Below are 15,305 nucleotides of genomic sequence, written 5' to 3' on the forward strand. Positions count from 1 at the left end.
CAACGTGGGTGATTTTCGGCATTCTATATCTGCATATACCATACACAGATTATTCCCCGCGTCTTTCCCGTGTCAGAAAAATATTGTAGAGAAGAAAGTGTAGGACGAGACCGCGCGAATACACAAACGACGCAAACTATACTTATACATGCCTCACACACATACACATAGACCAGTCAAAGCAGGGACCACGTGATTATGTCTGAGCTGGAAATTACGATTTTGCATGGAGCACACGTCCACGTCGTTCTACTATCGACTCCGCACCGATTTACCCTTCATCGATCCCTGTCCTCTCGCGAAAAGTCGTCCTTCATCCAAGCTCTTTCTCAATCCTTCTCGATTTCTTCCGCGCGTCCAGGATCTCTCTATTCCTTCTTTCTTTTTATTCCCATGACGATTACAATCGCGTGCTTGTATACATACGCTTTATATCTATTCAATCTCTCTCTATCTTTCTATTTCCAACTTTTTTCTCGCTTCGACGATCTCTCGTGCATGCAACGGTGATCTTTGCTGCGCATGATGTGCATAATTTATCACGACGATAAATTCGTAGCTAGAGGAAGGTGAGCCTATTGTGCACTTCGCGTTACGTATTTCGCCGTTTCAGGATTAGTTCGATTCAAAGCCGGATAATATTCAAGTATTCAGTAGTTTGTTAACGAGAGTTATTGAAGAATGTTGCGCGCGTATATATCGAAATATAATAGAGTACTCTTTCGAACTCGTTTGATCTAGATTTTTTCAAGCGTTTAAATGTTAAACGAGGATTTATGTAGCATTTGCAAGATGTATTTACATATATCGAGATATGTATTTAAATTTTTACATATTGATTTTTCACGTAGAGAAGTATCGCTTCTTATATCTTATTTACTGCGAGAATAAGTCAATGTCTGACCATATATCGACTTGTATCACTAACTCGGCCGAATGCGATATCTCAATCGATCAATCAAATTGTCAATATCCAGTTGGATATAATCAGTCGAAGTTTGCCATCTCCGACAGATATCTCGATGAAAGGGTTTTTTTACGTTCTAAAAATTTGGCAATTAATTCAACGCTCGATCAGTAATCAATGAATTTTTACGTCCAAAAAATGCAAGTACGCGTATTAAATCGCTTCAACCGTAACTCTTTTGATTCCGAGAAAATTACGTTAATTACCAGCGATAACTATTTCAAAGTCTACTCGGTCTTGATCAAAGAGTTGATCGAAAAAACGATCGCATCAAAGGAGAAAAAGTTTTAACGCCGCTTTTATTATATTCGTATCGATGGCAAATTATAAAAGTGTTCGCGCGTATAATCATCACAACTACGCACTATTTTATGTAATCGCGCCAGCAATAACAGCAGCAGCAGCAGCAGCCGAGAGGATCACTTTCCTCTCAAGTTGATTTATCCGAGGCGAGAGAAAGAGAGAAAAACGTCTCGCTCGCGTTCATTCAGTGGAATAACCGACGACGACGCTCCCGTTCCATGCAATTTTCCGGTCGCTTCGTTATCGCCGACGCTTCCGGCCATTTCGTTTATGAACAATTTGCGAGGACTCCTCCCGACCTTTCTCCACCTCTCTATCTCTATCTCTGTCTCTGTGATCCGACTCCTCCCACGTCTCACAAACATTCTTTTAACTCTCATCTTTCCCGAGCAGTTGCTCCTCGACGATTCGCCGATGCAAACACGTCTCGGTCGTCGCCCCAGAATCAAGTCATTTGTAATCTGTCGATCCACCAACGAGTCTGAGTTTCCTACCTTCCGTGGAGTCGATAGCTGAGTGATGTCTCCGTGCCAGCGACAGGCGAATCTCCATTCTTGAGATTCTTCGTACTGGTTACGCGCACTTCGATCCACGAGAGTTAATTCTCGATCGATCCACGTACCAATTATCCTAAGACACTTCGATTTTCTTAATTCTCGACAATTCACTGTAACATTGTTAAAACTTTCGGATAGCATTCGACTTAATCGTAGCAGAGTGCCGTGCAATGTAGTCGCTATTGTGATATTATGCATGATTTTCGAGTTTCTATAGATTGCATAATAAGTATTACCAGCATTTTCTCGACAAAATTTCAGCCAAAGAAATATTTTAATTTATTTTAATTTATTTATTTAATGCAACTGTCCCAAAATTATCGATCAAAACTGTAATATCTTTAGGTTCTTTAAGAAATTATTATCACAAATATAATTTACAAATAAGCAACAACATAGTCTTGCGAGAATCGTAATATAAGATTCTATCGAACAAAAACATTTATACATATAAATCGGAGTTTATCCTTAGTTCGCGGAGAACAGATGGATCTTCTATAATATAAACTATAAACCAATGAATCGTTGATTGTATAGATCAAGACATGTCGCGTACACGTGATCACATATGCACGTGTCGGTGCACACGTAGAAAGATACATATACAGAGTATCCTCAATTTAAATGGCAAAACTTCAAGAGCGTGTAGGGGACCGAAAAACTAAGACGAGAAGTCCTTTAGAGATTTGCACGTTTTTGCTCCATTTTGGAGAAAATTGCAAAAATTCAATCTCTCATTGTCATGTTGCTCTCTTGAGTTGATTGGCATCGAATAAACGTTCTGCTTCAAGGTTCCTTACATATGTAAACACTTGATGTTATCCTTTACGATGCCAATCGATTCAAGAGAGTAATTAAGAGACCGAATCATAGATGCAGTGCATCAAATATCACTAGAACAATGTCTAGCTGCAATTAATGAGGCCAGTGCTAGATGTAACGCTTGCATTGTTGCAAGAGGGCAACATTTTGAACAATATCTGCATTAAATAGATGATGACATAAATAAAATGTAAATAAATAAGTAAAGAAACGATAACTTGTTTTGTTTCTTTTTTTGTGATTTTCTCCAAAATGAAGCAAAAACGAGCAAACCTCTAAATGACTTTCTGTCTTAGGTCCTGAAATTTTGTCATTTAAATTGGGGACGTCCTGTATAGAGAGAGAGAGAGACAAACAGTCGCAAGATTAATTAAATATCGAATGAAAGTTGACACCTACGAGCAACGATCGAATCTTAATTATTCAATAGATTATCGACAGAGATTACAATCTGCTGGTAATACTTCCCACGGTCTTTCGCATCCTTAATATTAAAAACCGCGTGTCTGGCTAAAGTGTCGATTTAATAACGAATTTTCGGCGAAAGAAGATTGATTATTAACACGCGACCGAGGCATCGAGTTTTATCGTCAATCTCGGAAAAATGTCGCGCGAGAAAAATCTAATGTAAAAGTTTTGCCATCTAAAGTCGTTACTTCACGCGCACAATTTACTTTGGCCGGCCTCGCGACCACGGACGCGACGACATCGACGCGCGATACGTATTATAACGGGACGGTCGTTAGATTAGAAGACAGGTCAATGACTCGTCCAGGTCACGGATCGAATCGATTAATCGACGATTTAGAGACGAAGAAATGCAACAGAACGGAGAATCCAAAGAATGAGTATTCGCTGAGCAAAGCTTAGGCTAAGTTCGCGTTCGCTTCGCGCACATCAGTGCGTCTTCATCTCATTGAAGATCAGAAGATGCTTGCCGTTATCGTTATCTCGATGCTCCGAGACGATTCAAAAGTATTAATCTTCTCGGAGCAACAAATTATTTATTCAAATAAATGTTTCCTTGACTAATAGCGCTTCGAAAAGTCATGCAAGTGGAAATAGTAAGCGACCCGCGTAAAGACATAGATAACGTTGATCTCATATAATTTATTGTATGGAGCATACTAATTGCGTGCTAATTGCGGCCGCCATGTTGTATGAACTGGTGCGGAAGAGAGCACCAAACTGAATGCACAAATATGCATTGCGAAAAGGCGATAGTTGCCGCGATAATTTTATATTAATTCGAATCTCGCGTAAATAATGTGATTGATGTACATTCGTTAATTATATAAGATCGATAAATTAAACCCACACACGCAAATCGATCGTACGTACGACACATATTCCACATACTACGTCTGAAACGGAAGCGAAAATAATTAAAATCGTAATTTTCATCGACGGATTTCGATTTCGCAAAGAGAAACAGAAGGGAGATGATGTTACATTCGATTACTGGAGCTCTGTTTTACACGCGACTTGCAAATTATGGACTCACGCGTGTCTAATCTTCGCACTAAGCGTATAATATGTCACTAAATATTCGCGCATATGCTGATCGGCGGCTTGTGGTTTGCGCAACCTATACGTACCTAGCAGGTACACCGCACGATGGTTTCTTGTTGACAAGTGACACAAGACGCATGCTTCTCATGCCGTATTCGCGAATGATAAATTGCGAACGATCTCGCAGATTTTTATTTGCCGCCTCCTTTCCCTATCCTATTACCCACATTCGTTCTATTACATGAAATATCTAAAATAGACGATTTTTTTTATGCGACGACTTAGCCGCTCGTTGTCATCCTAGGTCGTTTTTGAAAATTCAAAGAGTAAAGAAAATTTCAGGCGCATCCTTATTCGAAGAATAAGATGACGAGAAAGAAGGAATACGAATTCATACAACTGTACTCGAAGATATTCGCTGTAACAAGGAAAACGAACGGAAAATTATTTATTCAAAGTGAAAGGCTCCTAGTATTTTCATCTCTATACGCCGCAGAGAAATTATTCTTATTTACATATTTCTTACTTTGATGAAAATCATGCAACTTCGCCGTATTTCACAAAGTATTTCTGCTTGATGATCATCTTCGCGCTCGCATATAAATAATTAGATATACGCGAGAAAAAAAAACATCGATATAAAGCACTCGACGTATCAAGCAACGAAACGAGAACGGAAAAACACGTTAACCCAGAACAAGATTAATAAAAATTCCGTTCGTTTGACACGCCGAGTGCTATTTTTTTAAATTTCTAATCGAGTCGCGACGCGCAGTTTTGAAGGAGAGAAAAGGGATGGAGGGAGAGAGAGAGAGGAGATTCGGCAACGATAAAAAAAAAATTTCTGCCGCAGCGAGACTAGATGTTGGGAAATGAACGAGGTGCTCGATACCTGCTTTTCACCTGTTGCACATGTGTGTTCCTGCCACTCCACGGTATGCAACGACGCGTCGAGACACTTCTCGCTGAAGCACAGCTACTCGATACCTCCTTCGCCTCCTCGCGCGTCGTCTCTCTTTCAGTCCCGCCGCATATCCTTACAGCCGCCGATCAATCGGTATCGCATCCTCGAGAGCGACCCGCCCTCGACTTACTCTCTCGCGAAATTCCCACTCAATCGGAATTTATTTCTCGTCGGGGCAAGACGAACGGCTGCCTATCGGCTCGACCGACTGCAGCGAAATACGTTTCTCGATCCCCTCCGATTGAAATCGTGGGCCCCGGGGTTAGTAAATCAACGAGGGATACGACATACGCGGACATTTATTTTGAGCAGCTGGTATTGATCGGCGCTGCGGACAGTTTCGATTTGTCTATCTATCGTTGACAGAAGGTGACATCGGAGATCGATTGTACACACGTATTTTGAACGTCACATGAGGCAGATTCATTTTTATTGCACGACGTATAGTACAGTACATCGAATCTATATTAGTACGTATGTATCTTTTAGATACTTGTACATAATATAATTAGATAATTAAATTTCTTCAAATCTTTCTTTCAGATATTTCAACATAAAGAAGGAACGATAACATAAAGCAAAATTTATCATAAATCGAATATTTTACATACTGGAACAAAAATCTTTTAAGCACTTATATTACATATCAAGCTTGTGATAAAATTTCGAAATTACCATTTTACGCAAACTTCCACTTGCAATGATAATGGAGGATCTATAGTCCACACGACAACGATAACGACATAATCTCGTAAAGTTGATAGCCACTTGCCGTCAAATGGCAAGCTTTAAAAGAAAGATTATTCGAAACTATGTAAGCGCGAAGCGGACGTGTTTGTTCGGATGCGCTCTTACTTGCGTGCCCCTCGGCGCACTTGATCACGAATTACAGATTGTACCGTAATAAAATTTCATACACAAAAACGTGTGGTGCGTGCGAGCTAGGGCACTCATGTAAGACCACGTGCCGAAACGAGAGAAAAAAAGAAAAGAGGGAAAAAGATGTACCGACCTCTCTCGATGAATACATTAAGCCGTATCCCTTTTATTATTAGCCCTTAAGTGTTACTCGACGAGAAGTTGGACATCCTATTGCTTGAGGAAATCGCCCGCCCGCGGCTCGTTCGCGCTATCTCGATTCGAAGCGTCGACGTGTCTCGTCTTTAACGATCGATTACAATCGTGAAATGGCAAAATTCGCGCAATCGTTGTTTGTAAATCGATCGCAAAGCCCGATTGCGTGACGCGCCCTCGTGATCGGAGTGTTAAGGGTCGCGTAAGGACCGAGACAACAAGACGCGCCGAGGGCGGGCGACTTCTTTCCTCCACATTTTGCGTGTCGGACGAGAATCGTAGATCGTAAAGAATCGTAAATTTTTCCTCAAACCCCTATCGTCCATAAAAATACATCACAACCGTTGACCGGTGCCATTACCGCCGAGCTTTCTTTTCGCGGTGCAGCGTGCGGCGACACAGCGGTGGAATCTTCTTTCTTTATTTTGATTTTAACTCGACTTTTTCTCATCAATTGAACGTATCGTACGTTGTAACTTTACAACGCGTCCGCCGTTATTTTATACGGACGAAATATTTCATCAGAATATCATCTCGCGTTCCAAAAGTTCGAAATAATACGTCTTCGGTGCAAAATATCAGTAAATGTCAGCGATATTTCAGTTGCCGCGATTTACAGACTTTACGTCGGGGAAAGTACCGTTTCATCTTTCATCTTTTTCCCGATTTCCTCTGACGGAAAATTATTTGTTCGTTAATTACGGAAAGTAATTAATATATTATCATATTTTAGCAATTCCGTATCGATTACGCGCTATACGCGAGGAATTAATGAGCAGCCATATATTCGCGCTCTAGCCTTACCTCGTTCGATATCACGCAGCAACGACTTTCCCGTTTAACTTTGTATGTGGTAAGTACACAAACCACATACGCATGTGCTAGCACACGGAATACGATATCGCGAATTCGGTATTTACGAGCGGAACGATCGGCCGAGATTCGGTGATCAATATCGAACTCGTTTACGCGTTTTCGCGCGAGTTCACTTTGTGGTCTCTCGTGAATCCGAAATGCTGGAAAACATTCGGCAAGTTTCGCTCGTTAAATCGCGGCCTCACTGAGAAACCGGAACAATTGAATCGCTTTTTTTTTTATTGTCATGTATGTATCTCTTTTCCACAGACTTCTATATTATATACTTAGTTAGATTGCTAATAGCGATGTGACAGGCAGCCATTTACAAGAGGATAGAATATAACCAGGCTGTCAATCGATATTTATTTTTGAAGAGACAGTTTTAACATAACTTTTGTATATTAAATATATACAAAACTTTTGTATTAATATTGCAGCTTTCCCTTCAAAAATAAGTATCGATTGACAGCCTGGGGTTATATTCTGTCCAATTGTATATGACTGTCCTGGCTTTCACCTATCACGTAATATCGTAATAGCAGTCTAATATATATATATAAAAGTCTATGCTCTTTTCCTATCGATTACAATGTTAAACTATGATAATTCTCGTACGGAATTGTAAAAGAATCTCGGCGCCTAAAATTTGGGGGGGAGGGTTCGACAATTCTTTGAAATCTCTAATGAACTTGAAAGAGATCGCATTTGTGGAGCTCGCGTTAGAGGCGGCCGGATGGGAGAATCAATTAAGATGCGGCCAATTAAACAATTTGCGCGCGCACGGTTCAATCAAGCCGCACACGGCGAGAAATCCTCTCGACCACGCGCGGTGGCGCGAGAATACAAGCTATGCGCGTTTTCGCGCATCGCACGCACGTATATTTCGACGGTGGGATTTACGAGCTTCGCTTGCTACCGGTGCGACTCGACATAGATAGGGTAGGTGCCGAAATTGCGTAGCTCGTTCTCGATTCACGTTTACGCGCCGCTACATCGCCGTCGCCGTCGCCGTCGCTGCATCGCGCCCCGTCGAAATGCAGAATCCGTGCGCATTTTCACCAATTGCTCCGCCGCATATAAACGTTGTCTCTCCCCCACAGACCGCCTCTACCTGCCCCCTTTCCCCCCCCCCACCCTCTACCCGCCTGACTCATATATCGACTGCTCTTCCCCCATGATATAAATTGTGTGTCTATATATACGTGTATATAGAGATTTGTACCAACCAAAGATTATGTCGTCTGTATGTCGTACACACCCGAACTTTGTTCAACCCATTTCGCCCTCCAGTGTCACTCAACGAATCAACATCGACTGTATTGATTGATCTATCTGTACAGCGTGTGTGTCGCATGTTAAATGTCTCTGTATATATATATATATATATGTATGTATGTATGTATGTATGTATGTATGTAACAGAAATATTAATGGCCGTTCGGTGTCGTGTGCGCGGCGTAGCTGCATGCCTTCCTGACGATGCTGTAGATGATGTCCGCCGTTGACACGCAAATTCCTCCCTCCCTCCGTCCTCCTTCCTGTCACGTGTCTATGTACGTGTTGACGCTATGATGCGAACCGATAAACCGGGATTGAGTAACGGGATAATTTCGGCGAGTTCAGACTTCGGCGTTACATGTACGCGGAGATGATTTTCATGTCTGTTCGGCGCAAAATACGTTTTCCATACCTGAAGCATCGAGAATCAAGCTCGCCCAAGTTGTAATTAGCAGTCTCAATCTCTGATTACGGAAGGAATATATGCGTTTGTGTATACCTGTGTAGAAATGTACCCGTATGGTATGAATCATTGTCGTCAATAAAGAGAGCACGATTAATTTCTTCGTTCGTGATAGATTTCAAACGCAGTCCTCCGATTATCGTGAAATGTAAATGCAATCGTGCTTCGAACCGTAATATTTCTCCTTCTGTATCAAAACCCATTACCGCGTCGTATTCTATTGTGTGGAAAATCTCTCGGAATTACGTTTCCGAAAAAGCGCGCAAATAATTCTTATCCGATAAAAATTCTCCGCGAGCTAACGCAAATACGCGATGTTAATATTCGGAGAGATGAGAATTAAAGATGATCTCTCGGACAGAGATTGACTGATACGTTCGATAAAAATCTCGGCAGATGAAGAGTTTATTTAATTATCGTTTATTTGGCAATCGAATAGCACGAGATGAATGCCGTTAAATTGCATTATTTCTAATTGGTTACGATATTGTCTTCGCGCATCAATCCGTTTGCGGCACGAATTGAAACCGATCTAGTTTTGAGCGAGTTCATATTTCGATATTACAGCTATATACGAAGATAATCTCTACGTTTATTCAAAAACCAATAAAAACACGATAACTCGCATAGAGTTCAGTACATTCATTCGTATTCGTAGCGTGGAATATTCATCTCACCAAAATTATTATTGATTTTAATTCCCTATTTACAGATAAAATCTGTGCGGTCGACAATGAAAAATGGCTCATTTTTTAATCGTCAGGGAGACCGTTATTATTCGATGAGGCGCTCGATTGCGTATGTACGAGAAGCTTATCCTGCAGAAACGCTCCTCCAGTACCATCGTCTTGATTAAACGCGTCGGATAAGAGACGTTATATATGAAGATTGAATTTAATTAGTTAAGGAGTTGCACAGCCGTGCGCATAACAGCAAATGCATTTGCATCTCGAGACGTCTATTCCCGATGCATCGTGCTGGCGCAATAAACTACGTGTAGCCACTCCGTGAATAAAGGCCGAAGTAAAATATACGCGTCGCGATGAATTATGAAGGGCTAATTTTACGAGCCCCGTGTAATACGACTGTAATTTTTGCTGCGAATTAACTACTGTGAAAAAAGGATCAACGAGAGAATGGGAAAGAAAGAGGGGGGCGATGATAGGAGGATAAAGCGAACGAGTCGATTTCATTGGCCGAATGTAGGTAGAGATATGAGTCGGATACGGCAATTTTCTTGAAAACGAGAAAATAAACGCGACATAACCGGGGTCACTGCAAATTATGATTGCTACGTCGAGAGCCCCTCCCCTTCAATTTTCTCGGTACGAGCGCGACGCAGATTTTCACTTGTATTTGAGGATAGGAAAAGTAAGACTTCTTCTCAAAAGATATGCGAAGTGCATCGAAGACTAAACTGAATTTTTATCGAACTCGTTTTACTCTAATGTGCCCGGGAATATTGGAAAGTAACATCTTTACGAATAATATCTTCTTTACCCACTTCAAGGAATACTATTTCTTAGTAGAATAGGAGTTTTATATAAAAAAGCATTTGAAAAGAGATTTTTATATAGGCGAGAATATATTCAATAATAATATCGCAAGAATGTATGTGTTTAAAAAATTATATAAAACATTATTTATTATTCGAGGCGATTTATGATTAACATCAATTTTAATCAATTTTAACACGTCAACAATACGCTTTGGTAAAATGTTTAAATGTTGAATAGCTCGAGAAAAATAGTCTTGTGTGTCAAATGAAGCTTTTTCGGAGCTTCGGGTGGTCCATAGCAACCAACCAAACCTTATATATCCTATTTGGCTCTTGATCAAAGAGCAACAGATATCTGACAAGCGATACGGGACTTGAAAGAAACTAGAAAATCTTATATGGTGTCGTCACTTTATTTCCCGTTTTTCAATCCTCCGTGTAGATGGGACCAGAGATAAAAGTAACATCTGGAATCCTGCCTTCTCTGTCCAAGATTTCTTTCAATTACTTTAATATGATTACAGCGCGATATATCCATAGAGAAGTAGCAGGCCGTGAAATCCTTTCGTAGATTCTTATTACTTTTAAATTGAGATATCTGTGCAAAGCAATCGAGCGAAAAATCTAGGAGAAACGAGGTGTCCTTAAGCTAATATTATATTTTATCGTCATATGAAAGATTATACGGATGGGGAAATGGATACTATTGATTTTAGCTTTCGCGCGATGCCCCTAGGCTAATATTTCACTTATCGGCCACTTTAAACTCATCAGATGGAGAACTTGCCGGATTCTCGAAGAAATTTCACAGGTCTTCAGAAATTCCTTATCGTGAAATATTGATCCGAGGCTTTTTGTGGAGGCTAAAGTCGATCCATCTATCTCACCGCAGATGGTACATAAATATACCTATTCGTCTTATCGACACACGTGATACGATTCAAAATTTCGTATGGAGGTGAGGGAGGGGGAATTTCGCGGCTATAGAATTTTGCATATATTTGTGACGTCAAGTTGCGAACACTTCATCATGGACAAGGGCTTGTTGACCGCGTGGAAAGAAATTTTCAGCGACGTTAAAGAGCCAGTTTTCCGCCTGTCGGCCGCACAAATGCGTTTCTCCAAGCGCGTTGTAAATACATCGCGCCATTTACAAGACGAGGAAACCTAATCATCGTCCATCTCTTCTTCGTATCGGTCGAATGTATTCCTCCGTTGCACGTCTTATCACGTAACGTCGCATTGCGAATGCACCTTCTTGTAGATATACGTATAATGTAGACGTAGACGCGAGAGGAATTTCTAGCTGCATGCGGCACGTTCGGCTTCGACTTACCTAACGGAATGCCCCCGTCGTGTAGATACGTGCCCGTCTTAATCAAACTTTGACCTTGGTAGCTCGATCTGGTACTCAACTCAGAGGAGGGTGGTGACTTATCCGATTTCATCATGAACGGGGAATGGTACCTCATCGGTGAGTTTCACAGAACATCAAGTTTATGACTTGTCAAGCCAATCAGAATCTGTATTGGCTCGTGTGTGTGTGTGTGTGTGTGTGTGTGTGTGTGCGCGCGCGCGCGCATTTGCGGATAAATGTGTCTTCGGATTAAAAGTAGAATCTCGAATCGACTCGATACGCGTCGATAAATAAGTTGTACGACAATAATCCGGAAGTAGAACACAAGTAAGATTGAGAATAGCCTGCGAAAATATCTACACGCGTGTGAACGAATATGAATTTTTATCGGCCTATCGTCGATTTTCGCTTAGTGATATATATAAAGTGTCAGTGTGATTTTTTTGACATGTTCGAGTATGACATCTTGTCTCTCGCCAACAGTCGCTTGATTGATAAGGATCGGATTTTGAAAGCAATATTTTGCCGATACGTCCCGTTTCGATGAAAATGACGATTGAACAATTTATTTCGGAAAAACAGACGATTAGAGATCCGAAGAAGAGAAGAAGAAAAGTGCTCGATGTAATTTGGATTCTTCTCTTGCTGTTTCGCGTCGAGATTTAATCCTCGCTCGTTCTCGGCGTGCATGCACAATGCTAATGCGCCTACGTTAATCCATCGCAATTTGCGAATCTGTTTGTACAGCTTGTACGTTATGGAAGCACAGAATGGGAACAGAAGAACGAATAAAATGCAATATATCGCAAAGCTATTGTAGAATTTAACGATTCTATTTTCTACGGGCGCAGTAATTACGCGGCTGTATTTTTAACAGCAAGATGTAATTTTTTTCTCCGCGTTTCATTCTTACAGTGCCAGTGTACACAATCGTGTGGCTTAATTATGTACGTTCGATAAGATCGAATTGTTGCTTCCACGAAGCAAATCTTTGCTTGCGGACTATTATTCACAATGAAAGAAAAGTTTATCTCTCCGTTTCTTATTCCCTTAGCTTTGCATCGCAACTCGAAACATCGACGCGATACAGGGATATAAATATACAATCCGAGTTCCTGTTTCTTTATGAGTTTAGTACATTATATAAATCACGAATGTAACTGTATTTACATATTGTATTTTGACTATATTGCATCTATCAACTCTTTTGTTACTTATCAAAATTGTATAACTTTGTTCCTTATTCTAAATTCTTTTACACATTTATATGGCGAAAATATATTTTAACTTTTTTTGTATTGTCTCTTTGTTTCTCTCTGCCAGAAAATGAGTTTTTTTTTTTTTTTTTTTTTTTTTTTTAAATTACGAACGAAGAATGTATCGCGAAAGAAAATCTGTCACCCTAATTCGTTTCAGCTTCTCGCCTGGATCCTAAGTAAATTTCACCGGTGATGCGAAACAGCGTCATCGATGTGTGAAGGAATGCTGATGGAAGTCGTTAAGAGACCGTATCCCCTCCCCCCCCTCCCCTCCTCCCCCCCCCCCCGAAATTTCGCCGATGGTACTCGGCAGATGCTGCATCCCGAAGCTTTTCATTTCGCGTGAAATCGCGATCGATAACGTACGGTCGAATAGAAACCGAAAGATTTTATAGGTTCTCCGTGTCTCTTGTGATGCCGCAACGGGTATGACTTTATGACTTTCCCTCTTCGCGATGGCAAATGCGACGCTCTTTCGCCGTGTTTCTCTTTTCCTCTTCTCCCCGCGTCTCACTTATTGGCATTCCTTTACGACTACATTCCTCGAGCTGTGAAAAAGTACTATTCTCGCGGTTCTCTCAAAGAAAACTGACGAGTCAACGAATCAAAATTGCAACGGGGATGAAATTTGCGATAGCCTCGATCTAGCGCTTTGAAAAAAATTCTGAAAATACATGTATTGTATATACGAGGATAAGATTCCTGGCAAGAAAAGAGCGCATTCTTCTGAAACAATATTTCAAGAGAAACACAATATCGCGCCGCGTACAAGGAAAGAGTCTGCGTTCACATATACCCATATACATGTACTTTTGTTTCAATAAAATTCATTGGACATCGAGTAGTCTTTCAATATAAAGTAAAGGCGGAATTGAATAAAGATTTAATAGTGAAACTGAACGGTATCAACCAGCGACTGTTTTAAGAGATGGGCAGAGACAAAATATGTTTGATTGGGACAATAAATAAAAAACAAAAACGCCAGCTCTCGGTGCCTTCGATTTATCGCGACCGACAAAACGACATACTCGATGCATGTAATGATGAACAATTGTGTATGTCGACGTATCGACTCAGTGTGTGCAATTTAAAATGTCGCCTGTAAAGTGTTGCTGTATTTTCCGAGACACGTTAATTATCCGGAGCCGGATGCATCGAGTGCACGATCGCACGTCAAAGTACAAAGAAAAAGCGTTCTGAGAATGGAGGCAGCAACAAGTGACCGTCCGATATCGCAACGTTCAAGATCGATTCGAGAGTCCGTCCGATCGGAAACTCTACATCGCGAAACCCTCCGTGCTCAAAAGTATCGAACGGTGGTTTTTCGCCGAGTCGCTTCTCACAATTCTCTGGCGGCGAGAGTGCGCCAGCAGGTGCATCGTATTTAAAGACCACGAAGAGGACAAGTTCTATTTTATCGCGTGGTGCATATATGTCCTCGCCGTTCGTACACCGGTAACTTAACTTGTTGCAAAAATAGAATCGCAGGAACATTTCGCAACTCAGCGAGATCTTCCTTATACGCGAATCTCGTGCCGTGATCTTAAGACGGTTTTTAGAAACGAGATCGTGCAAGAAAAGAATCGCGATAAAATCGGCGCGACTCGAGCGAATCTTTGTTCACAACTCGATGGCATCTATGTAGCATGAAACGTAACGATAAAACAGATGGAGGTATGATAAATAGGTCAGACATTATATCTTGGGATTTTAGTCCCCTCAGGACACAGTACGGATATAGTAGCCAAAAAAGTAGAGAAGACGAAGGATAATAGTGATAAAAACATAGTCCGCTATGGATAGAGATACAAGGTAAAAATGGGTAGATAAGCAAGCGCTTTATTATGTTCTCCAACACATTGTCTGTGTAAGAATGATAGGAATAATCGAAATACATAGCGATATATAACGACGAGAAAAAAGTTAGAGTGAAGAAACAAAATTTATCCGTAATCTAGAACGCAATCGATGCGATTAACCGGGCCGCGTAAAATATCGATATCATTTTTTTTCCAACAGGCAGACATGTCGGCGTGTATATCGGTTCTGGCACTTTTTCCAGGTATGCCGGGGAAGAAGAACACGATAATGTATCAGTGTTGCCCGGAACCGTACGTCGACATCACGTTCACGATACAGATACGCAGGAGGACCCTCTACTACTTTTTCAACCTGATCGTGCCCTGCGTGCTGATATCGAGTATGGCCCTATTGGGCTTCACCCTGCCGCCCGATTCCGGCGAGAAGCTCACCCTAGGTAACGTAACTCGTAGCATGCCTGCCTGCACACCAGCCAGACACACCTCCTCCTTTCTTTTCGATTGGTTCGTTTGGGATTGTTGCTGTTTACACGATATGTAATATATACGCGATAGAGTCAATTTTTAGAATAG

General features: G+C 41.1%; 1 protein-coding gene across 10 annotated transcripts in view; it reads left to right on the forward strand.

Annotated features, from left to right (window-relative positions):
* Positions 1 to 15,305, forward strand: part of Nachralpha6 (nicotinic acetylcholine receptor alpha6) — a 223,693-nt gene that overhangs the window by 129,095 nt on the left and 79,293 nt on the right. For all 10 annotated transcript variants that reach the window (XM_070305201.1, XM_070305202.1, XM_070305205.1 and 7 more), the window contains 2 exons: positions 11,695 to 11,770; positions 14,975 to 15,169. In XM_070305201.1, the coding sequence (XP_070161302.1) occupies positions 11,695 to 11,770; positions 14,975 to 15,169 (271 nt within the window). The remainder of the gene's footprint in view (positions 1 to 11,694; positions 11,771 to 14,974; positions 15,170 to 15,305) is intronic.

Source organism: Polyergus mexicanus, unplaced genomic scaffold, assembly GCF_030449975.1.
Source record: "Polyergus mexicanus isolate NDT 795.1 unplaced genomic scaffold, iyPolMexi1.0 SCAF_12, whole genome shotgun sequence".
In the NCBI taxonomy this organism is placed as follows: Eukaryota; Metazoa; Arthropoda; class Insecta; order Hymenoptera; family Formicidae; genus Polyergus; species Polyergus mexicanus.